Below are 26,148 nucleotides of genomic sequence, written 5' to 3'. Positions count from 1 at the left end.
GGGAGAGGAGGAAGGAGAAGAGAGGGGGCAGGAGAGACAGGGGAAGGGAGGGGAGACCAACTGTCCTGTACCTCCAACCCAGCAGCTCCCATGCATGAATTCAAGTCTTAGGACATCTGACTCACTGAATTCTGGACTCTGTTTCTCTGGCAAATGACCTGTCTAGGAAGACTTTTCTCACCCGACCCATCTTACTGGGTTTCTGTGTGAGGTAGCTCACCTCTGGACATGAGGGTCAGCTTGGCTCCACTGGCCATGAACACAGGGTTGAGATCGGAGATGGGGCTGGCGGTCATGATATTCCCTCCGATAGACTAGAACAAGCAGAGGGAGTTAGAGTCTGCCCAGGAGGCAGGCAGCTGCTCCTGCATACAGGCAGGGGCATCAGATGCTTCAGGGGGTGCCTGAGAACTTGCCCCCCCCCTGCCAGAGCAGTACAGTGAAGATGTGGCAGGCCTCTGGGGAAATGTGCGAAGTTGAAGTCAGGATATTCAGGATGGGAGTCCTGGCTCTGAAATGTACAAGTCAGTAAACTGAGGTAATCTCTTTCAAATTGTCCTCACTCAACCTTTTCTGGAAGAACAGAGGTGATTAATCCCAGAAGCTGTGAGTGGTAAAATGAGATGGAAGATAAAGATCAAGGAAAAAGAGCAGGAATACTGAAAGGTAAATAATTGGTTTAATTTGTAGCTGAACTTCCTAGCAACTTGGAGGGAAAAATAGAAGAAGAATCAGATAGAGAGTTCTCTGTACTGGAAAGGAAGAAGAAAAGCAGTGTGAAAGGCCAACAAAATCCTTCCTGGAAGTGGATTAAGCAGAACTAGGAGAAGGAATAGAGAGTTTGTGTTTCCTTGTCTATAACCAGACACAGCAGGTGTGTGGACAGGGTGAGGGATATGGGGGGGGGGGGCTGGTTTGTTTTGCTCTGCTCTATTTTAATTTTTAAAAATAATTTTAAAAATAGAGCAGAAGGGATAGCTCACCTCCCAACACCATAAACTGTTGTCAACCCCAAATGGACTTGGGTATGTAAACAGGATTATTTGCAAAGCAGAAAATTCAGGGCAACTTGAAGATCCATTGAATAACTAACAGTTTTGGTTTCTCTCTAATATAGTTCTCATTTACCTGCTGATGGCCTCAACCGAGGGTACAGACTACTTCTTAGGGTGTCCTGTAACCCTCTCCCACCTTCATCAGAAGCACCCAAATCTTCTTCTTGTTAAAAACCTGATCTCTGGGTTCCACCCCAGAACCTACCAAGTCAGAATCTTTGTGAGTAGGGAGCTGCATTTTAACAAGCACCTAAGGAAATTCTAAGCACTAAAATGAAGCCTACAGATGATAGCCCCTGTCTTCTTATGGAGGGTCCCCACCTGTCCTTTGGGCCTTGCCTGGCACTGACAGGGAACTCACCGCCACAGACTTGACCTGCTTGCCAGCAAACCAGCGCAGTTGCTCTAGGACACCTCTGAACACCTCAGTTTTATAAGTCGGAAGCTGAGCAACTACATCCACCAGGACCTTTTCCATATTGCTCAGGGGGCAAGCAGCTCCAAAGATGATACCTGGAAACACATCCTCAGAGTAACAGTCACCCCTCACATGTAGTCCTTGTGAGACCTGAGCGAGGCTGGGCTTACATTCTTTCAGGGATGAGGAAGTTAGAGCCCAGAGAGTTTGAGTAGTCTAACTAACGCCACATAGTTAATAAACAAGGCCTGAAGCCCATGTCTCTGGACTTTAGAACTAATATTTGATCCTTTAAACTAGTGATTCTTCACTCAAAAATCAGAATCTTGGGTGGCAAAGTTTTAACATGTTGTTAAAAAAAAAAAAACACCCAAGCACACTACACACACACCCCCATCTCAGCCCCTGTGAGCAATTCCAATGCATTGCCAACCATTGCTAGCATCAACCATTCATGCCTGCTGGGGGGAAGACAGCGAGGAGAACCCCTTACTCCCCCCACACACACCTCTTCCCATGTCAGGCTGGCCCTAGGGAAAGTAAGAGGCAGCCAGAGCCATAGAAACCACCTGGCACCCTTACACACACACACACACACACACACACACACACACACTGGGACCTGCCCCAGCATCATGGCCCACTGTGGTGTCCGGTGAATCCCTTACCCTCAGAGCCATGCTTCACAGAATTCAGCTCAGGGATCCAGGCTGGGCAGACAATCAAAGGAAACAGTGCATTCTTAAACTTCATCTCAATGCCTTAGAGAAATGAGAAGCCTGGAGTCATAAGTCTGCATTCCCCCCCCCAGCAATTTATGCATGATCAGTGATGTGTTCACAATCAGAGGCACATCATACCAATCTCTGTGTTCCCCACTACCAGCTTGGCATCAGGATACTGAGCTTTGAGGTCCAGCAGCTCTTGCAGAGTCGAAGCCTGGATCCAGGTGACACGCTCCCCCTCAAAACGCAGCTGCTTCCGGGGAGTATCTTTTAGCCTCTGGGAAACATAATTTACTTATTGCATTGTCTCCTCCTTCCTACCAGCATTAATTCCCTATAAATTATGTGATGTCTGCAATAGATAGGTGCCACTATTGACTCATCTAATATTGAATTGGAAAGCATATCCTTCCTTACATGTGGGAGAGAAGTGAGGGCTGCATATACTAAGGAATTCAATAGAGTACAACACCCTTCTTAAGTCTTGAGAATGCCCTAGGGGAGGGGGTGTTCGGAGCCTCACTTCTACAGGTGTAGGAGAAACCTGAAGGTGGAGGAAATTGTAGAACCTGCTGAAGATCATGTACCATGAAAAGACCCAAACTGACCTGGCTGGAAGCCCAAGTTCCTTGCAGGGCCCTGTGGTGTCTCCAGGAACTATCCTAGACAGGTATGGGAAGGACCAGAAGCCTAGGGGATGGGTTCAATGGCAAAGAAGAGCTGACTCTAGTACACCTGAGGTGACATGGGCTGGAGAAAGAAATCCCTCAAATAAAACTAATGGTGTTTTCAAGGTTTTCCCTTCCAGAGAAAGATATGCCTGGGGCCAACTGCCATCTGTTCTCTCTGGCCTACTGAACATCGAAGGCAATCTCCATGGGCCCACATCCTTCTGAAATGTGCATCTGACAAATTCGGAGAGCGACTTGATTCTTCCCTGTGTCATAAACTTTGGCGTGAAGGTTAGAAAGTTGTTACGACAAAAAAAAAAAAAAAGTCCTTAAAACAGAGGTGCGGGATCTACACCTTCTGACTATATCTTTGTTTGCTGATTTGTTTGTTTTAAATAAATAGACTGCTTATCGGGAAGAAACTAGATAGCTTGGTGGGCACACATTAGATAACACCAAGAGGTCAATATATGGTCAGAGAGCACTACTATTGATACATAGTGCCCTAGGAAGACTTAATCCCTTTCCATACAGTACTTAGAGTCTAGGAATAGAGGGACATCAACATCAAATTAGAAACTCTAGTGTGATGCAGTAGGAAGAGGCATGAACTAAAGGGAAGACATATTTAGGCTAAATCCTAAAAGATACAAGGGTTCAAAGTTTGCTGTGGGTACGAAAAACCAAGCAGGTCTTAGAGACTCACAGCACAAAGACATAATTGGGTTTCTTCTCCAAGCATCACCTACCAGCAGCTCTGGGGGGAAGATGGGTTCCTGAGTGGGATCCAGGGGTGTGAAGTCCTCTGGTTTGAACAAAGATGGTGTGAGAGTGCCCTGCAGGGAAAAAGAACAGGGGAGTTGTACAGTCTCTCCTCCTCTCAGAGGACTGGCCCAGCCCTTTTCCAAGTGAACTCTAACCCCGGAAGGGTGGTGGAGGACAGGAAGCTCCTGGGAGGCTGCGAAAGAAAGGTCCTACCAAAGGATCCAAGGCCAATGAGTACCTCAGCACCCCCATCATCTCACCATCACCCCCTCTCATCAGGATTCTCTCCTCCTGCCACCATTGCCAGAGGTATAGGGAGTATGTAGTGATCCTCAGAGTCTGAGATAACCCAGGCCTCCAGGGACAACATGACCCTCTCACCATGGGGTCTTTCTTCTGGTTCATGCAGCAATTTGGATTGCTTCCATTTCCTCCACAGCAGCCACCATCCTAGAAATATGAGAAGAATCTTTTCACAGTCTTCACAGAATCTAAGAAGTCCTGATTGTGAATAACTAGTGAACCCCAGCTCTGACACCTACCCCAGCATCCACTGGCAGAAATGACACCTCTGCCCCATCTTGCAAGCCTCTGTGGAGAGGGGAGGCCACTGCTGTGTTTTCTATTGCTTAGCTATGGCAGATTAAAGAGTTCAGTGATAAACACATAAGGACTACTGGGAAATTCAGTTTCAAGAAATTCTCCATGAAAATTAGTTCCTGTTTTATTAAAAATATATTTGTTTGCCTTCTCTGGTGCTGCTGCCTTAGGCAGCCTCTAAGAGTCTTACAGCCTTTCCTGTCTAGCTTTAAACTGTGATCTGAGGGTCTCAGCCTCCTGCATAGCTAGTATTACAGGCAGAGCCTCCAGAGCCAGGCTCTCTTAGTTGGTTTTTTTGTTTGTTTTATTTTGCTTTTTGTTTTGTTTTGTTTTTTTAAGATAGCTCTCTCCAAGGGCCTTGGAGGCTAAAAGATATGTATGTCCTTGGAGAACTTATAAGCATGGCCAAGCATACAAGAAGACTCTTCCCTGATTTCAACCTGCTCCCCTTTGGCTCTGTATGCTAAGCCTTCCTGAATTACAGGCCAGTCACTGGATGCCAGACCTTTTCTGTCTTCCAGAACTCCTCTCTTCCTACTCCCCACTCTTTCACTTAAAACTCCACATTCAGAAAGGAAGAGAGGTTCCTTAATGTCCCTTCTCATCTTTCATCTTGGAAGAGTGAGGCGAGAGAATTCCAAGAGGCCTACAGAAAGAGGGACTTGCATAACATGTCAAGAACGTATTTCACACAAGTACATTCTGCTAACGTGTCAGCACACGACCACCAGGTTCTTGTCCATAATATCTCCGCCAGTATGTTTATGATATAGATTATTATAATATACAATAACATGGCGCCACCCTCAAGGTCTACTAGACTAAATAAGGATGCCTTTTCCTGCCCCGTCCCCCTCACATTTCCACTTTATGGAGTCACCCAAGACTTCCAGGCTTGTGCCTATTTTTTAATAAACCAAGGTGGGTTTGTTTTTTTTTTTCAGTGATTTTTAGGTTGAAAGCCAAATTGTAAGGTAGAAAGAATAGCTCTATAACTCCCCCACCCCAACCAAAAGCTCTCCCATGATCTACATCTGCAGGAGAGTAGTATAAGTGTTATGATAGATGAATCGTATCATCGTTGATATATCATTATCACTCAAAGTCAGAGTTTACATCAGAGCTCTGTGCTCCATGAGGTTTGACAAATGTACACAGATCTTACCATACAATATGTAAACTTTTCAGATTGCTTCCATCCCCTTACCAATATGCATTTAACTTTTCTTTCATGTTACGGCTTGATCGCTTCTTCCTTCCTTTCTTCCTTCTCTCCTTTTCCTGCTACTCCTCCTTTTCTCCACTTCTTCCTCTCCTCCTTCCTTCTTCTGCCTCTTCCCCTCCTTCCCTCTATCTCACTCACTCTCCCTCCTTACCCCCTCTTCCCTCTCTCTTTCCCTTCCTTTTTGGCTATACAAGGGTTTAAACTCAAAGTCTTAAACTTATACCAATATTATATTCTTATTGCTCATGCCACACCTCCAGCCCAATTTGATTTAGTTGGGTTTATTTTTCTTCTAAACAGTTTACATACTCTGCCTGGATCTAGCCTCAGACCTTCCTAATTTTGCCTCCTGAGTAGCTGGATTTAAAGGCATCAACCTCTAGTCCTTACTTAGTTTTGAGATAAGATCTCACTAACTTGTCAGAGATCGCCTCTGTGTGATCCTCCTATCTCTTCTTCCTGTGTAGCTGGGTTTACAGGCACACACCACTACAACTAGATTCTTGATCGTTTCTTTCAAGAGCTGAATAATACTCTGTTTTCCAAGTTTCCACAGCTTCTTTGTCCATCTAATTCACCTATATAATTTAAAGGACATTTTGATTGCTTCTAAGTTTTGGCAATTATGAATAAAACTGCTGCAAACATTTCTTCCCTCTTTCTTCCTTTCTCCATCCATCCCTCCTCCCTTCCTTCTTCCTTCCTTCCTTCCTTTCTTCCTCTCTCTCTCTCTCTCTCTCTCTCTCTCTCTCTCTCTCTCTCTCTCTCACTCTCTCTCTCTCTCTCTTTCTTTCCTTCTTTTGCCAGTCCTGGGGCTTGGGCACTGCCCTTGGGTTTGGGCTTTCTCAAGGCTACCACTCTACCACTTGAGCCAAAGCATCACTTTCAGCATTTTTTCTGTGTACATGGTACTAAGGAATTGAATCCAGGGTTTTGTGCATGCTAGGCAGGCACTCTATAGGTAGATCACGCTCACAGCCCTAGCTGCAAACATCTCTGTTCAAGTTTTTGTGGAGATGTAAGTTTTCACCATTGGTAAACATCATGGAAGAAAACTGATGAACCATAGAGTAAGAGCATGTTTAGTTGTTGTTGGGTTTTTTTTGCCAGTCCTGGAGCTTGAACTCAGGGACTGAGCACTGTCTTTGGGCTTTCTCAAGGCTAGAGCTCTACTACTTGAGCCTCAGCACCACCTCAGGCTTTTGCTATGAATGTGGTAACACAGAATCCACCCCAGATCTTCATGCATGCTAGGCAAGCACTCTTACCAATAGGCCAAACTCATAGCCCATATATTTAGTTTTATAAGAAACTGCCAAACTATTTTCCAAAGTGCCCAGGCATTCTGCTTTGCCACCAGAAATGAATGAGAGTTGCTGTTTCTCCAACACTCCCCAACCCAGGTGGAGTTAGCATTTTGGAATTGGTGATTCTAAGAGGCATGTAGTAGTATCTAGTTTTTAACTTGCAATTCCCTGATGGCATATGAGGTTCGAGTCTCAATGCTAACTTTTCATTCACTTATTTTGATGGTGAGCTGTCTGTTCATGTCTTTTTCCCGTCTGTAATTGGGTTATACATTGTCTCATGGTTATTGAGTTTTACGATTCCATTGTATACTTTGAGAAAGTCTTTGCAGAGATGTGTCCTCTGCAAATGTTTTCTCCCAATCTATGACACTTATCTTTTCAATCTGTTGATGTTTGCTTTTTCAGAGAAGATTTTATTTAAAATGGAGTCCAGCTTAAAACTTTTCTTTCATGGGTCATACCTACAGTGCTCTATCTAAACATTCCTTGCCAGATCCAGAGTCATCTAGATTTGCTCTATGCCATCTTCAAACCATTCAATAACTTAGTGTTTTACATTTACATTATGGTCAGAGATAATTTCTGATAAGGTTGAGAGCATGTGCCTAGAGTCATTATTTTGCAGGTGAATGCCTGGTTGTTTCAGAACTAGTTTATAAAAAGACTATCTTTGCCCCCATTGTACTGCCTTTACTCCTTAGTAACTGTAGGAATGAGAGCCTATTAATGATAATACTCTATACTGTCTCATACATGTGTTTTTTTTCTTTTACCAATGCTATGATACCTTGCTAACTAGTTTTACAGTAAGTGTTGATTTTGGATAGTGTCAATTGTCCAAGTTTGTGGTCTTTCAGTATTGAATTGGTTATTCTGATTTTTTCTCTCTCTTTATCAACTTTATAATCAATCCATCAGTATCTATAAAATAATTTTCTGGGATTTGTATTGGGATTGCATGAATCAAAATCATGTGTGTATTTATTTATGTTGTTCAGATTGACCTTCAACTCATAATTCACCTGCCTCTACCTCCCCTACTGCTGGGACAAAACGTGTACTGTCACTAAATCTAGATACTTTTAGTTTATATATGATTTTATATTTAAAGTCAGTTTCATTTAGACATCATCTATGGGCCTTGTGTTTTGATCCACTCTGGTAATATCAGTCTTTAATTTTATTCCCAAGTTGGGGATTAAACTCAGAGACTCAGGCAGTAAGAGCTTTATCCCAGCCTTACCCATATCAATTACTGTTCAAGCATTCTTATTCTAGTACTAGTTCATGCAGACATTTCTGCTCATGCTTTTGTTGTAATTGGTTATGACTCTATTCTTGTCTGTCTCTTTGAGGAACAGATGATTCCAAGAGTTCCTGCTTTTTCTGTTTGGTTAGCTTCTCACTGGTTAGAATGGAATAAAACGTTTAAGCTTCTTATACACCAGAGAACTTTCTTTGTTCCTGTTTATATGGCTCTCCCATTTCCTTTCATGCTGTCTGATGGCACTGTCACTCTTGCTATGAGCAGTGTGTTCAACTCCAGCTACTTCTCCTAATCCATTTCCTTTTATGCTGTACATAAGAAAAGTAGAAAATTCAAGTAGGCTGAAACCATGGGGGGAAAATCAGAGCAAACAGGCTCTGCATAAAGATGTCATAATCTTCAGTGAGGAACAGGAAAGCACTTCTCCCATCCCTACCTTCTCATGCACACAACTCTTAGCCAAAACTGAATCAAGGCAAGTTCTGTCTGCTGCACAACACAATCAGAAATCACCATTTCAATGTAGACAAAACTCAGACCTCAAAAAGGAGTTTCAACAAGAGCGAGGACTCAAAGCTATGGACATGGTAATGGAAATATAAACATAACTATATAGACATAAACACCTATGACTCTGTAAACATAATGTTTTATTTCATAAATTAATATGTTTCCATGACATACAAACCCTTAGCCTAATTGTGATTAAGTTCTACATACTAAGTCCCAGTGATTGTAAATAGAGATTCCTTTCTTGAACACTTGATTGTTAAACTTGTCATTTAAAATATGATGTAAAAATCAATGTTAATAAATTCTTTAAAAAAATAAAAAAAGGAGTTTCATTATCTATTGCACTGCAATGTCCTTGTCTGGTCAAACAATCTGAGGCCTGGTTGGATGGAGTGTCCCACATCAGGCTCTTAAACATACCCCTGATTCTCAGGAAAATCTGAGCAATTCCTGGATATCATATGGTGCGTTAGGGAAGAACGATGTCAGCATTGTAATTTATAGCTCTGTCTATTAAATATCTAAGATGTGCCAAGCATTAAGCTAAGAGCTTTACAAGAAATACTTAACACTGTAAAGTAGGTATTATTATAATTCCCTTATAAAAACAAGAAAACTGGCCCAGAGTTGTACATCAATTAAGTGATAGAAAAGGATTTAAACCTAGATTGTGAGAACCCGAATCTGTGTTCTTTTATTTCCATTTAATTGGACAGCTCCTAATTCATCATCACAACATTCTTCAGGGAGTAGTGTTCTCTATCCTTACAAAGCCCCATCGCCACCTCCATCCACTCCTTCTTGGGTTAAGTAAGCACACATTCCTTTTCATGTTGTATTAACCCCAAAGGTAAGTGAGAGGATTAGGTCTCTGAACGTCTCCACTGGGCCCAGAACCAAACTAGAACACAAAGGTTTAACTGGTGTCTCAGGTACAAGCTGAGACAAGGTAGCTAAGATGAGACATGCCAGTTCTCTGCCTGCCTTGCCCAATGGCAGGTGTCCATTGTGTTTGGACAATTATTACCCACACACCACCTGGCTGTGGTTTCTCACTCAGAGTTGCATGAACACGGCAGGGGGTCACACTATGTCTTGAGGTCTAATTATCAGCTTCATAAATCCAGCAGCGTGCCAACTATGGAAAGCAGGCAGGAGGGAGAAGGAGGGGCACAAGACTGAAGCAAGCCAGGCTGTTGTTACTGCTATACTCATTGCCTGTGCCATGCTGAGGCTGCCAGTCCTCCAGGGAAAGCAGCCAAGCCAGAAGGCACTAAAGGACTCTCAACCCAGAAAGTGGGACTCTTCCCAGAAGGAAGACTCCAGGTCTTCCCTGGCAGGAAAAGCCATGCCCTGGGTTAGAACAGCAGAATCTTCTACCCAGAGAAAGACTGTACTACTCGACTAACACATTGTGTCATCTTTCTTCTTGGCATAGCAGAGTGCCCTTGGCATTCCTCCTAACTGCACTCTGAGGTTACTGCTCTAGGAACCGGACACTGATGTCCCCAAGGTCCACTTACCCGGGCGAAGGTGCGGAAGCCCTGGAGGATGGGTCTGTAGCCAGTGCAGCGGCACAGGTTTCCTGTGGGCCAAGGAAAAAAGCCATTGTGTGGATGTGGCTGGCCCTCAGGAGTGGAGGTGCAGTGTTTTCTACTCTGGTTTGACATTCCATTTCCTCTCCTCTTGTTCTTCTTAGTGCTGATCATCCTGACTTCCTCCAGGAAGTCTCCCTAGGATGCCCAGGCTGAGACCCTCTTGGTCCCCCAGCCTGGTCAAGAGACTCATGAGTGAGCTTACAAAGTACATTACAAACCCTCGTCTCCCTTTCAAGGCAGGAACTGTGTGTTTTGTTCTGCACCTTGCACAGTACCTGGACTCAGAACAACTGGCTGAATAAATGATAGCCTGAAGTGCTAGATGGCTGAGGAATCTTCTAGACTTGACGCAGAGGAGCAGTCACATGATTCAAGCTCCTCAGCCCACTCACAGGAGGGCAAACAGGAAGCCAGTCATGGCCATGGCTCTGTGTTCTGGCTCTCTTCCTCCCTAGGGGTCAGTGCACTGCAGGATCCTGTTCTGGTGGAAGCTGAGGGCAGGAGGCCACATGACTTTCCCCTAGGCAGTTTCTCAAATGAGGTCCCATGGCTAAAATGACCCAGATACGGGGGGAAGGGCAGGAAGACACCCCAGAAAGCACAGATTGCAGGAGGACTCCTGGTCAGTCTGCTCTCTCTAGAGGGTGTTGCCTTTACTCCTAGCCAGTCCTATCACTCTTCCCTGCCCTGCCCAGGGCTCAGTCAGCCACCCAGCCTTCTGGGCTGGGCCTGAAACCTGTACCTTGGAAGGCATTCTCAATTTCCTCCATGGTGGGTTCAGGCTGGTTCCGGAGCAGGGTATACATGCTCATGACGATGCCTGGCGTGCAGAAACCACACTGAGAGCCATGGCTCTTGGCAATTCTCTCCTAGAAGGGACAAATGACAGATGACTGTGTGGCAGAACCTCTTAGTACTTTGAGGGACTTGCCAGGGATGAGAGGAGCCCATGTTGAGAGGCAGTGAAGGTTCGCAGACAAGTCTCAAAGCCCTGCTGAGTCATAAGCTCCCGTCTGCAGGTTAGAGATCATCCTACTACTTCTAAAGACTTAATGATATAACCCATGCAAAAGTCGTGATGGTTTTTATACCTAATCTATGGTAGGCAGGAAGTCTACATCAGCTATCAAGAAAGAAATCATGACTGTTCCAACCCAGGGAATTTAGGAATTTGTCAAAGATCACAGTTGCAACTGGAAAGTCACTCTGAACCCTTGATACAGTACCCCACTGTCATACTCCAGTGGTATTTCTTCAGGATCCCCAGAACACTTCTGTTAACAAGCCATGGTGCCACTGCATGCCTGTGCTCTTAAGTGAAAATAACTCCGAAACCCAGTGAGGGCCATGACAATTGGAAATATGTAAAATTGAATTGATCCTATGCATTGGATATCACAGAATTTCTGTTCCTACTGGATAAGGAGCTCTTCTCATCCACATGACCTTTGTTCTCTTTTCATTTCTTTTTCTTCACTGATCTCTTCAGAGTTTATGTTGGTATTTTTGCCAAGTAAAATTTCCAGAATTATATATACATACATTTATTATATGTGTTGATATTTATGAACATAGAGTCTACACACTGAGAATCTATTATGACCAAAACATGTAAAGGTACTGGGCACACAGCAGCAAAATGAAGGTAGGAAAAGAGGTTCTAGTAGGCAAAATACTGACAAGAACAAATAAGCAAGACAATTCCAGGTAGAATGCAGAGTTAGTACAGGATGAGTTACAGTGAATGTCAGTGAAATCAGAGATCCAAAAAGCTTATTCTGAAAGGGAGCTCTTGAAGCTAGATTTTATAACATGGTTTAAATCAGTAAAGAACATATTTGAAAGGCAAGAACAGTGAGTGTGAAAGCCCTGAGCACAGAACAGGCTTGCTTGCTAGAGTTGTTGAAAGGCCAGAGTAGGTAAGACCTGCTGGGAGTAGAGAACTTGGCTAGGAAGCAACTTTTTACAAGTCAGGGCAGGGATCTGCCATGTGTGACAGAAAGCCATAGGAGATTTAAACAGGAAGTAATGCAATCTAATTTGTGTTTTTTAAGAATCCCTCCAGCTGGTAGGGGGGGTGGCAGGAAGCAAAAATAGGAATGGAACATCATTATATTGTAATAGATGGGCAAAGAGGAATGGTGTGGACCACGTGTAAACACTCAATGAAGGTGTAGGTTTGGGTGATGCAGTAGACCTATTATCTGGGTAGATCGGGTGTGGTGTTAGAGCAAAAGACTCAAAAGTAACTCCACAGTTTTTATCTTGAATGATAGATAGATGATTTTGTCAATGACTTGGGTAGAGCAAGACTAGGAAAGGAAGAAGAGAACAAATGAGGTTTTGGTAAAGGAGATTGGGCATATGTGTGGTGAAGGCAAGTAGGCATTTGGAAATAAGCCTAACTTCTGAGAAATCAAAGCTGAGGAGACTTATATGTGTCCTTCTTGCAGGTAGGTGGTGTGACATTCACCCAGGCAGAAGGTGAGGGTGGAGAGGAACGGTTCTAAGATTAGAAACCAGGAACTGTAGCACATAAGGGTCAAAAAAAGAAGGAATCAACCCATGATATTGATGTGTAAGAAAGGGCAAGCTCTCAGAAACCAAGGAAAACAAATAAATGAACAAGAACTGGAACCTAACTCTGCAGCTTATTTTGACTAAAAATAAGTGCATCAAGATTTATGGTCTGAATACTGTAAAAGGAAGACAGGATTTGGAGGGGTTTGGAGTGGGACAATGAAAGGGAGAAAGAAAATAAAAGAATGATTGAAGGGTTGCATATGATCAAAATATATTGTAGAAACATACCTATGAAAATAGCATAATGAGGGGCAGGGAGTTTGGCCTAGTGGTAGAGTGCTTGCCTAGCATGCACAAAGACCCGGGTTCGATCCCTCAGTACCCCACATACATAGCAAAAAGCCAGAAGTGGTGCTGCAGCTCAAGTGGTAGAGTGCTAGCTTTGAGAAAGTCCAAGGACAGTGCTCAAGCCCTGAGCTCAAGCCCAGGACTGGCAAAAAAAAAAAAAAAAAAGAAAGAAAGAAAATAGCATAATGAGACACTCAGAACTACTTAACGGGGAGAGAAAGTTAACAAAGATCAACATGAATGGGATTAATTTTATCAAAGTAATATATACATGTATGTAAATATCACAATAAGAAATCCCATTGTACAATTAACATATGCCAATAAAAATTTGAAATCCCATTCATGATAGCATCAAAAGGAATAAAATTATTGAAGATAAATTGGACAAAAGCAGTGCAGAATTATGACTGGAGAAACTATAAAATGCTGAATAAAAGTACAGAGCTGGATGATGTCTTAGTAACAAAAGCAAAGGCCTACACTACGGGGAAGGATGGATTTAGACCAATCATACAGACACTGTGCCTACGTTCACACTACTCATTCTTTCTTTCCCCTAGTCATTTCAAAGAACATGATAGGCACCTAACTTTCTCATGTTTACTGCAGGCTGGACAAGTTTAGTAATGTCCCCTTTTCCTACCTAAGAAGCAAAACAATGTCACCTCCACCCTTTTCTGACCTCATAGAATAGCCAACTGGAGGCCCAAGCTCCATAATGTCATGACAGGTGCCCAAAGAGGGAAGGAAAGTACGATTCTCTGAAGGACATATCGTTTCAGCAGGGCTTAACTCTAAAGCCCTCTGCACATCTGATCTCCCAAAGACTCCTTATATAGTTTCCCCCAAACAAAACAATAGCCTTCTTCTCCCATAGTCCTTTGCTTCCGCCACCTTCCACCTGGCCTAAGATCATCTAGACTGCTGCCACAAAACCTCTAGATGATTGCCTACTCTCCTCCAGTGCTGCTGAGTCTGCTCTGTGTTCGTTCCGGTGGTCTGGTTCCCTGAGCGAGAAAAGCTTGATCAGGCCCTCATAGGCTTGCATTCCTTTGTGTAGCATATTCCAATGAGAGGAAAAGCTTAGAAGTCCCCAGTCATACTGTCTGTGGGTGGGAAGTGAGGGGTGCAACTGAAAGGACTATCCATGGAACCAAAATTAGATGAGTTTTTATCACAGGGCATGAAGAATCTGGAATCCAGAATGTGGGAAGGCTTAGCATATTCAGAAACAAGATGCACGTTCCAATCTCCCAGCTCTAGAGCATCTGACCACCAAATTCACTCAGTGTAACATCACCCTAGCTACTGGGTGGGGGGAGCGGGAAAATCTGGACTTGGGTTTTTAACTCTTTCTACTTCACAATACCTAGAGAAGATGGGGAGATGGCCCTGATACAACATCTCCTTTGTTCAGGCAGTGAAACCTTGTTCAACAATCCCAAGCAAGTCTACAGTCTTGGTGTGAGTCTCCCAGCAAAATTGCCCTGACCTCAGGAGTACAGGTCTTTCTCCCCTTACCTGCACAGGATGCAGCCTCGTCTTAGTGCTTCCGATGCCTTCCACCGTCGTCACAGCAACATGATGCAAGGAACAGATGGGGGTCAGGCAGGCATTGGTGGAAAAGTGGCTAAAACCCCAGATTAAGGTCATTGTACTGTCCACTGGAGATATCAAAGTCCTTTAGGGCCTGGGGGACTCAGAGAGGCTTCAAGGTATCTCTTCAGTCTATGTTATGCCATTGATTCTTCTAGTGTCCTTACCTTTCCTTCCAAGACTCTGAGTGAGAGACAAGAGAAGCTCTCCCCAGATGAGGCTTGGAGTTGTTTTATAATCCTCTAGGGTCACTGCACCCTCAATGTGCACTCAACCCCAAAGCTGGAGCAAGAAGCCAAGGCTACCTTTAGCTGCTTCTTTCTCAGCCCGACCATAGAGACCATAGAGAAGAAAATTCTAGAAGGCTTATGCCCTTGAAGCATGTCCCTTTCTCTGCAGATTCCTTCCTTAGTCTCCCCAGGGTCAGAACCTCTGATCACTTTTGTTTCCCTCCATTCACCCCCTTCTATTCTTCCATCTCCTGGTGAAGAGAGGAGGGAAGCATGAAACCCCAAAGCCAATAGCCAGAACTTCCTCTCCCCCATCCCTATGACCAGTGAGTTCAGTGACCACTCATTCACAGGTATACCCGACATCACTGACGGTCCCCCACGGGACTGTTTGGGGCTAAGTGCTGAGGAACTAGACATGAATAGGGTGAAATCTCTGTCCTTCAAAAAGTCAGGAAACAGAAGGAAAATATCAACCCAGGGAAATGGGAGCAGCTATCAAGAAGCGATATGAAAGTCGTATTTAGGACCATGCATGGAAAGCACTATGAAGCCCATGCAAACCAGGGGCCCCTCAACCTAGGCTCGGGGGATCCAGGAGGATTTCTGGAGGAGGTGATGTTTGGATCCAGTCCTAAAGAGCTGGAAAGAGTTTGTAAGGTGGAAAGGTTCTGGAGGAGAGGATATTGAAGACTTGGAAAACAACATGGGAAGATCAAGGAATGAGTGGGCCTGGGACATTGGTATTTCTCCATTGTCCCCGCTTGAAAGGAGATTTGTTCACATAAAGAGAAGACTGGAGAGGAAAGTAGGAGCATGCTGTGATCAAGACTAAGCTCTTCCCTGAGAGTCGTGAAGAGCTAGTGAAGGGTCCTATAGGGTAGGACATTAGCCTAGAGTTTTAGAAAGGTCATTATATCAGCAGATATGAATTGAATATTGATTCAGAAGCCAGAACAACACCAGCCAAGAGGTTATTCTACAAGGTTCTGTTTGTGGTCTGAGCCTGGTCAGAAATGCAAGGGCTCACTCACTTGCACACACATACATTAACACACTCAGTCCTACATCCTACATCCAGTGCCCTTGCAGAGGCCACCAGGCAGCCAGTGGATAAAGGATACACGATCTTGTTTTGGAGATGGTCATACTTGGAGAGCATCACCGTGCATGCCCCGCAGCCCCCTTCTCCACAGCCGAGCTTCGTTCCACTCAGCCCCACTGGACGGCCACAAGTTAAGGAACAGGGACAGGTGTGGGAGGGAAGGGTGAGAGGGAGAGGGCAGGGAAGAGGCTGTGGGGTTCCAGGAATGCTTGGCATCAGAGCCCTGTCATCAATTTTCCTTTTCTGCTCACGGCCCAGACTTACATCTCAGGAAGACAGAAACAGGGCTCTCTCCCTCCCTCCTTCTCTCCCTCTCTGTGGGCCAAAGGACAGTGAAAAGGGGTACCATCCTATGAAATTCCTGAAGACTTCTCTTGGAGTTGTGGTCTACTACGTGTGGTTTTACCTGACTGGTAAATTATACATCTCCAAGTGTGAGCATTTGATACATGTCAAAGACACACAGGCAAGGTAATGATCTGTTCTGGGACTGAGTCACAGTTCTTCACCTGGAACCTATGAAGCTGATAAAACCTCAGAAACCCTTGAATTAAGGGCCTTTGAACATCTAGACCACAATACATACAAGTGGATGTTAAAATGTTTTTTGAGGTCAGGAAGCAGTTCGGGGTAAACTGGGGAGAGAGCGTCGGTTACTCTGCTAATCAGTAGGCTACAAGACCCTTTCCCTGAGATGCACGGGCTTTGTCTCTGAGTTTCTGCAGGCCTGGAAGCCTCCACTTCTCCCCGGCCTTTTCTGGAGAAGCAGCAGACTGAGGTTATTCTCATCTGGACACAGCCTTTGCTTTTCAAGACAAAATCACAATTATTAACAATAACATAGCATCTTATAGTTGAAAAGTAGTTCTATCCATGTATGCTTTTGTTCTTCGTAGTGTTTGCCTAACAAGTAACACAGTAGATATTACGTAGGTAGCAAGTAACAATAGATATTATTTCCCTACAGATTAAAAAGGAAAACAAGGCAGGCACCAGTGGCAAATGCCTGTAATCCTAGCTACTCAGGAGGCTAAGATCTGAGGATCCCAGTTCAAAACTAGCCCAGACATGAAAAGTTCATGAGACTTTTACCTCCAGTTAACCACCAGGAAACAAGAAGTGGCACTATAACTCACAAGGTAGAGTACTAGCCTTGAGCTAAAGAGCTCAGAGACAGAACCCAGGCCCACAACTGACAAACAAAAAAGGAAAACAAAAGCTGAGAGCCTGAGGCTTGTGCCTATAATCCTAGATACTTGGGCCACTGAGACCCAAGAATCATGGTTTGAAGTCAACTTGGACAGAAAACTCCATGAGAATCTTATCTCCAATGAATCACCAAAAATCTAGAAGTGGAGCTATAGCTCAAGAGGTAGAACACCACTTGAGCAAAAAAGCTACAAGACAGTACCCAGGCCCTACGCTCATGCCTTCCTATTGGCATGTGCACGCGCGCGCGCACACACACACACACACACACACACACACACACACACACACTACCCAAGATGTAATATGAACTGCATAAATATTAACTTGTGTGCCAGGGCACCAACACACCACCACCTGACTCTAGATTTGACATGTATCCATGTGCCTCTTACTCTAAGTTCACCACTAAGGGGCGCTTTCTATGTCCTAAACGATCTTCTCCACTGATCAGACACACATGTAGTTCCCTGCACTTCCAACACATGGAAGGCACATGCAGACAACAGATGGCAGTAGAACTCTCTATTCTTCCAACCTGAAGACAAGGTTGGGCTCTTCTCTCTAACTCCTCCAAATAAACCCTTTGTACAGACTACAATAAGGAGTGAACACTAATACACATGCCAACTTTCAGTTTCAGATTTCACTTGTGCTTTGGCACTTAAAACAGTTGTTCCAAGGAATGTCTTTGGTTTCTGGGCCTTTAAAACTAAAACTGAGTGCCAGGCATGGTGACATATACCTCTAATCCCAGCACTCAGGCAGCTGCAGCAAGAGGACTGTTTTCTAGGTCAGCCTGGGAAAAATAATGCGTTCCAGACTAGCATGGGCTACAGAGTGAGACTCTCAAACAAAAAGCACAGAACTGAAACCACAAGAAAACTCAAACCAATGTCAGCAGCCTCTGCAAATTATTCTTCCCAGACATTCAGATAGATGAGGTAGAAAATGAGTCCTCTGTGGTCCCCTAGTTCCACTCAAGAGCCTTTTGTTTCAAGAGAGATGCAAGGTCCGCGGCTCTGAGCCTCCAGCTGTGCCCACCCCAAGCCAGCATCCATGCTGACCGACTAAAGGTAAAAGGCTTCTGTTTGGCATAGTTACCACTTGCCCAGAATACACTGGTGCCAGGCCAGTCCCTTCACACATGCAGACCTCGCTTTCCCTGCTGTCTGCCAGTGGGATGGGTGTATTCACTCCCATGGGAATGCCATAGGGATGAAGCACGATCAGCTAAGAAAACCACTGGGGACTCTGCCTGTGCATAACAAGTGTTTATTAAATATCAGCTCCTATGATTGCTTTCATTGATTTTGATCCAGAGTCTCAGAATACTCTGAGAAGACAAAAGGTTTGGGGGATTTTTATGGATGCCTTCACTGTACTATGAAAAACAGCATCCCAAGGTTCTCTGAGTCCCCTGCGTTTGATGACCCCTAGACATGTCCTTGCTAGGAAGAGCAGGACCTCCAAACAATTCCCATTGCATGCACCTTTCCCTTAAGAGCTTCCTAGGTGGGCCCCTTACATATCCAGCAAACATCAGCTAAGGAAGAGCTCACACCTCCTGGGGGCAGGGGTAGGGCGGAAACCATGAAGCTACTAAGTCTAATAAAGGCTTTTATTAAGTGTTCAATGAATCTTGGAATTGCTGGGCTATTAGCAATAGAAGATCTCAAAGAGCACCATGACCAGTGGAGCTCAAGGACTATCCAAGGTCACACAGCTTCTGAATGTCACAACTGCAGCTAACATATAAGTATCCAGACTCCTAATCCAGTGATGGGCACTACAAAATGACTAAGGCAGGAGGATGGTTTCCTTCCATCCCTCTCCCTTGCTCTCACTCAAAGGCAGGATACACTTTCTTCTCAGGTAGACCAGAAGGGTTGTTTCTGGATCTGCATCTTTCTCCACCACCTACCAAAAGAAAAAAAAAAAGAAAAGCACATCATAGGCATGTTTCATCATCCTTCTGCAATGGATTTCACCCTACAAGGACTCATCCAAGAATTTGTAGTAGATGGGAATACACTAAATCCATCAAGAAAAACAGGTAGAACTTTTTTTTCTTATTAATCTCATAAGAACAAACAGATTTAGGTACATGCTCATGTCACACCCCTAAATCCTAAAATTCTGCTTTGATGAGGCAAGAAACATAGATGTTATACCTACCATTCAGGCTGACCAAAGCAATAAGACCTTTTCCCTTTAAGTAAACGTGTCTTCTCATTATTTATATTATACCAGATGCTTTTACTATATACTAGATGCTGTGCTACAAAGTATTGCACTAAGCATGGTCTCTCCTTGTACGTCTGTGAAATATACTAGGAATCTAATACTTTACCTAATCATAATGAACCTATCCGTCTAGCCCATAGGCTCCCAGTGGCCAATAGCTCCTAAAGCCTGTTCTCAGAGATGGCATTCCTCCTGCCTTGAGGCTCTGAAGGAGCTTGACAGATGTTGACCGTGAAAGTAAGAGAACATCGCTGACCATGAAAGTAAGAGAACATCGCTGTGAGCTCTCTCTAGCCACCTGTTCTTCTTCGTGGCAAATCTTGCTAGAATCCTCCATGAATCACAAGCTCCACTAAACAAGCCGAGAGCTCTAAAAAGCTAGAATCCTGCCATCCCCCTACCAAAAAGGGTTATCATTACAAGGTAATAAAATCCTGGGCAGCGGTTCCTCTTGACACTAATGTGAAAGCTGTAGTCACCGAGGCCCAGCCACCCACGAGGCCTCATAGGAGTGCAGCAAGTCGTGTCTAGGCAACTCCCGGGGAGAACAGACAAAAGCCTGAACAGTGACCAAAAGACTTCCTGTAAGGAAGAAGTCACCACGTTTCCACAGTCTTTTTAGGAATTTCTTTGCACTATATCTAAAATAAAAGTTCTAAAACATTTTGAGGCTAGAAAGGGGAACAAACTGCTGCCTTTACTTGTCTAGGAATCGCTCACTGGGTCCTGTTTTATTAGCCTTGTTTTTGTGTCTTTACGCTGAACAGCCTCGCCCAGCAATTCCTCTTTCCAGCATTTTCTCAAAAACCCACTTCTTTAAATAACAAACGCAGCCACTTACCACCACAATGTGGCAGTAGAAGCTCTCGGATAATAGAGTTGAAGGCTGGATACTGGTAGCTCATGCCTATAATACTGACTACTCAGGAGGCTGAAATCTGAGGATCGAGATTCAAAGCCAACCTGGGCAGGAAACTCTATGAGACTCTTATCTTAAAAAAATTAAAAAAAAAAAAAAACAACAACATTACTTAGGAAAACTCTGGAAGTGGCACTGTGGCTCAAGGGATAGAGCACTATTCTTGAGCACAGAGAGGCTCAGAGACAGAACCCAGGCCCTGAGTTCAAGCCCCAGGATGGGAAAAAAAAATGATGTAATGATACCCTCTAAGAATCTGAAATTACTTTTTCCCCAAGCACAAATAAAATGAAAGGGTAAAGATTTTTTTAACCAGGTCAGTTTACCATCAGATGTTACTTACTAGGTCTAAAAAATAATCCCAAGCCTAGACTAGACCAAAAGAAGAGCAGGAGCTTTTACTTTTGCTGATGAATCAATAGCTTCATCCCCAATAAAATCTTAGAGTAAGACTATGGCAGTTGCTGCTTAGCTCACTGTTAAACCCCACTTACAAATATTCTATGGAAGCTGTCTTTGTAGGAGCAGTAGAACTGCAAAACCTAACTTCACAGGTACTTATTACACCTCTGTGATGTAACTGCTGAATGTAAAAGACATTTATGACATTAGGAGTAATAATTTTGCTCACACCAACTTGGAAGCTTTGCCCTATCTCATGATGCCAGCCTGAAAAGAAGTATCTCGGAGAGATAATACGAAACCCCAGTGTCCCCCAGTGCTAATACTCAAACTGAATTCAACAACTTTTGCAGCTCTGATGTTGAAAGACCCCTGACATTCTCTTGCCAGTCACCCAAGTACATCCCCCAGTTTAGGTCTTAACAAGAACATTACTTTTTGAAAATGTCTTCAAAACCCTTCATTTTTATAACCCATTTTATTACCCTGTTCATCTGGGAAGTTAGAACAAGAAGTTGTGGTCATTTTTTTTATGGCCCTTTCCACTCTTAAGTAGAGAGCTGATTTACCAGAGTGTGCTGGGTGCAGGGAAAACAAGCAGAGCTGGAAAAAAATGTAATGGTCTCCTTCTCTCCCTGCTTCTGCCTTAAAGTTGCAAAAGTCTTCACCTTTGAAATGTCCAAGGATTTGTGATGCCTATACCACCTTCTCCATGCCCTTAGGCACTGATGACATTCACTGGGGTGAGTAAAGTATTTACAATATGTGTAAGTAGAACTGGAGAAGAAAGTCCTTTGTAGAAAACACTGTGGCTTGCCACAAGATGTCAGTATGTATTCCCACACAGCAAATCAGAATGAGCTGTTACCCTTGTACATATAGCACATCACCATCAAAGGCTCTGTACCCCTTTCAGCCAGATAATAATGGTAACATAGATTTGTTCCTCCTCTTAGGCAAGGGAGCCATCAAAGCAGTAGGCCATATTTCATTAAATGGACGTGGAGGTATAGCAGATGACTTTCCCATCTGTCCTCCTTCTCTCTCTGTGTCCACATGTCCACTATTCCAGAGGTGGTAATTGGCTCACTGGCACCATGATCCTTGCCTCCCACCCCAAGTTTCTTGCTTATACTATAACCCTGGGAGGGTCTTGCCCCAATGTTTACCAAAATGAAGCAATACCTCTGGAATGACAGGGAGACATGAGGACAGTGAGAAGAGGCAGAGAAAACCCCCAAACATACCTTTTCCAGAGCCCCCTCTCAGGGAGTGGGGAACCCCAAGATCATATATCCACTTACCTTTTTACCATTCACAAAGAAAACCAGTTCGTCTGCTGTCATTGTCACTGATGGAGTCCCTGAACTCTGGGCTCCTCACTCCTAAGAGACACTGGTTGTTATCACTGCTTTGCAACTTGAAAGAAACGCCTCCCAATAAAATGCAATGAAGTTGGCCAATAGGAGAGAACCAGCTCAGAGCTTTGGGGCACAGACAGTTCTTGGCAAAAGCCAGTGGTTTACATAATCCAGGAAAATGCAAAGGATCACACATACAGCAACTTACACTCTCTACACAACGTATCAAAGTGCACACAGATATTATTAAGGCCAATGCCTTGGTGCCAGGTGACAATGTATCTTTTGCACTGCCATTGTGGAACCTGCTTCATTCTCCCACTTACTGTCAGATGAAAGGAAGAAGTCCCTGCTGATGGGGCTTATTTACCCCTTCCCCATACACAATTGCCATGTGACCTCAGCACCAGCATGCAAGATTTATTCTATCACATCCTGGTGGATTCATGCATGAGCTGAGTCGCAGGTCTGGTTCAAATCTCAGTGTTTGACTTCAGAGCATTACCATTACACATTACCCCCAGAACTCCATTTTCCACACTGTAGAGGGCCATAAAAATGACACTAAGATGCAAACCCTAAAGAACCAGTGCTCTCCTGGAAATGCCTTACACATTTGTGCTCTCCTGGAAATGCCTTACACATTTGCCAAGAATCAAATTACTTACAAATAGTGCAAGTATTTCCAACCACATAAACTTGATAGCAAACTACTTTTGAGATTGCTTTGATTTGTTCTCTCAGCAAAATGCTCTTGAAAAGATGACATGAATGTCCTTAAAAAGTAATTTATATATGATGTAAAAATAAATGTTAATAAATTCTTTAAAAAAAGTAATGCATAAAAATGTTTCCAACGCTAAATTCATAAAAAATGTACCATATGGAGGCTTAGGCCATATTACAAAGTTGGAAACCTTCCCCCAACCCCAGGTACAAACACACGTGAAACCACTGACCACTGAAGCAGCACCAATGGTCTCTCCCTAGTCTTGCACCCTTTCCAACTCTTCCCACCAGCAATCACTTTGGTCTTCTTTCAAAGCCCAGTAGCAGCTTGCAGTCATTCTGCCAGCCTTTCTGAAGCAGAACACACCCACTGCTCCTCTGGCAGAAGGAGGACACAAAATGGAGATGTGTTAAGCTTAGAAGTGCAAAAGCTTGGAGAAATTAAAGACTGCCTAGATGATCATGCAGTCAGTGCATGATCATGAACCTTCACGTGTAGCGTGATCAGCACCCCAGTTTGCCCTCTCTGTCCTAGGTGTAGTACTAAATCCCCGGCAAGTCCCTCAGTCTGGGGGGAAACGTGATGCGGTGATTGTCAGCCAAGGTAGAGCTGCCATAACAGGAGCCATTTAGCTATGTCTGGAGGCTGCTGATGGATATGAATAGAGGCCAGGAATGAGACTAAACATCCTACAGAGCACAAAAAGAACCTCTCCCAACAAGAAATTGTCCAGCTCAAACCATTAGTCAGGCTGAAGTTGAGAAATCCTTCCCTGAAAGGAAGAAGGAAGAAGGAGGGGAGAGGGATTATGGTTGAGCCTGGACTCGTTTTGCAATGAGTCAACTCTCCTGGACCCACCCACTGCTATGACTGATGAGTTTTGCTTCTCTTCAGATTTCTAAGGCTTTCTAAGCCTTTTCCGGACAGCCCAGCAGTCCCTAACCAAAGTTTCCAGAACAATGCTGAGTTAGGTTGAGGGGAAGGGCTATGGGAACAGGTCAGGGGAGAAGTTAAGTAGACTGGGTTAAGGATAGGTTTGGGGGTTTGGTTGTGGTCTGTTTTGCAGTTTTGCAGACTAAATTAAGGTCCTCACACTTGCTAGAGTGGCACTCTATCATCTAAGTAGCACCTCAGGTATATCTCTATTTTTTTTTGCCAGTCCTGGGACTTGAACTAAGGGCCTGTGCACTGTCCTTGGACTTTCTCAAGGCTAGAGCTCTACCACTTGAGCCTCAGCACCACTTTGGGCTTTTTCTATGTATGTGGAACCAAAGAATTGAACCCAGGTCTTCATGCATGCTAGGCAAGCATTCTACCACTAGGCCAAATTCCCAGCTCTATCTCTACTATTGTTTTTTGTTTTTTGTTTTGTCGGTTGAGGAACTTGAACTCTGGGCCTGGGCATTGTCCCTGAGCTCTTCAGCTCAAGGCTACCACTCTACTCCTTGAGCCAAAGAACCACTTCTGGTTTTCTGATGGTTAATTGGAGATAAGAGTCTCACGGACATTTTAGTGCCTGGGCTGTCTTTGAACTGAGATCCTTAGATCTCAGCTTCCTAAGTAGCTAGGGGATTACAGGCGTGAGACACTGTGCCCAGCTCTCTACAATTTTTGAGGGACCTTCACAAAAGACATTCCTTTGGTCTCAATTTCTTCCAGTGCTTTAATGTTAAAATATCTACTTTGTAAGAAGCAATTCTTCTATTCATTCGATAAAGGGCTGATTTACAACAACCTTTAAAGAATACACAGCAAAAAAAAAGTAACCCATTTAATAAATGGGCAAACTAATTGAACAAGACAGCTCTCAGAAGAAAAAATGAATTTTTATGGCTTCTTAGCCATAAAGGCTAAGAAAATCAAAACTACGCTAAGGTTCCCTCTCACTGCTGCCAGAATGACAGCTGTCAACAAACAAATACTGATGAAAATGTGGCAGAACAGAAGCCTGTAGATGGCTGGTGGGAATGGAATCTCATTCAAGCACTGTGGAAATCAGTATGGAGATTCCTTAAAAATCTAAAAATAAACTCACCTTGTTGCCTCCTTTAGACCACTCTTGGGCATATATCCAAAGGATAGTAAATCAATATACAAGAAACATATCTACATACCCATGTTTACTGCAGCTCTATTTGCAACAACCAAGCTGGAAGAAATACACATTTATAAAACATTATATTTAAATAAATATATATAATATATAATGTATACAGATACATATATGAAAAGGGGAGAGGAATGGATACATGGTAGCGTGGTGAGTTTATTCAGATTGCACAGAAATACTCATTACAAATGCTGCTAATTTGAAAATAAAATGATACTACTAAAAATGCTTGGAAACAAACAAAAAAAACACCTTAAATGATGCATATGTTAAATGTGTTGCTTGTAGTAGACGCTGAAGACAATGTATTAGTTGATTTACTTTCATTTTACTCAGCCAGTCTTCTAGCCCTTGTCTTATCTCGAGACATATAATCCATTTTAGTGTAGTTTAGGGGGCTATACTGCAATTTGAACTCTGGACCCTGTCTTTCATGAAGCTATTCTACCCTTCAACCACACACTCAGTCCTTTTTCTGGGAGTGCAAACTTCTGGGAGTGCCGCCTACAGCCTATGTCCACAGAGGCTGAGCTTGCATGAGTATGTGGCTTTTTTTCCTGTCTTCAGCTATGGCCAGCACTGAGAATGAAATCTGGATCCCATGGAACTGTGCCAGGAGGTTTAGTCCAAAGTTACCAGCCTTGAGTCTGAGACTATAGGATCCCTTTTCACACTGGGTTTATTAGGGTTTAATGTCAGGGTATAATGCAAAGTCTAATGCTTATTTCCCTTCTCTACCCCTGAGTGCTATATTGTACTGCTTGGGGCTGGGAGGATGATGACACAGATAATGGAAGGCTATCATTCTGACCCTCTCCAGTGTATACTTACTTATTTCTCTGCAAAGCCCAGCTGTTATAATCTCTCCAGTGGTTGTCCAATGTGACAGTGATTCATACATGTCTTTTTCCAGAGAGCAAACATGAGGAAAGTCCCATCCTACCACCTTCCTGATGTCAGTTCCTCTCTGTAACTTTTCAAAATACTCAGAGAGGCAAACAAATTAAAATATTTCCCAAACTAGACGGCCTTTATATGCTTTAAATGTAGTAATAAATCCTAAGGTTTGAGCTGTATGATGGAACTTTGTAGTCTGGGACCAAGCCAACTATAACTTACTATATTATAGTAACTTATCGCCCTTTTCTAGGAGACATATTGGCTTATGGTGTGAACTACATTAGTATGTGAGTCTGAAAGTCCACAGAAAAGTCAGAT

General features: G+C 43.6%; 1 protein-coding gene across 1 annotated transcript in view; it reads right to left on the bottom strand.

Moving 5' to 3' along the window:
• Xdh (xanthine dehydrogenase) overlaps positions 1-22,116 on the bottom strand; it is a 55,634-nt gene extending 33,518 nt beyond the window's left edge. The window contains exons 1-12 of the mRNA XM_090337205.1: positions 22,034-22,116; positions 19,024-19,081; positions 15,972-16,068; positions 14,543-14,651; positions 10,890-11,016; positions 10,073-10,134; positions 4,016-4,084; positions 3,619-3,705; positions 2,334-2,475; positions 2,142-2,234; positions 1,417-1,568; positions 221-314 (exon numbers count right to left, since the gene is read on the bottom strand). Coding sequence (XP_090193331.1) covers positions 221-314; positions 1,417-1,568; positions 2,142-2,234; positions 2,334-2,475; positions 3,619-3,705; positions 4,016-4,084; positions 10,073-10,134; positions 10,890-11,016; positions 14,543-14,651; positions 15,972-16,068; positions 19,024-19,081; positions 22,034-22,075 — 1,132 coding nt within the window. The 5' untranslated portion in view covers positions 22,076-22,116. The remainder of the gene's footprint in view (positions 1-220; positions 315-1,416; positions 1,569-2,141; positions 2,235-2,333; positions 2,476-3,618; positions 3,706-4,015; positions 4,085-10,072; positions 10,135-10,889; positions 11,017-14,542; positions 14,652-15,971; positions 16,069-19,023; positions 19,082-22,033) is intronic.
• Positions 22,117-26,148: the final 4,032 nt, after the last annotated feature.

This window comes from Megascapheus bottae, chromosome 7, assembly GCF_031878675.1.
Source record: "Megascapheus bottae isolate mThoBot1 chromosome 7, mThoBot2.hap1, whole genome shotgun sequence".
NCBI lineage: Eukaryota > Metazoa > Chordata > Mammalia > Rodentia > Geomyidae > Megascapheus > Megascapheus bottae.
Note: the sequence above shows the minus strand (reverse complement) of the source record. Positions and strands in the feature narration are given on the sequence as shown.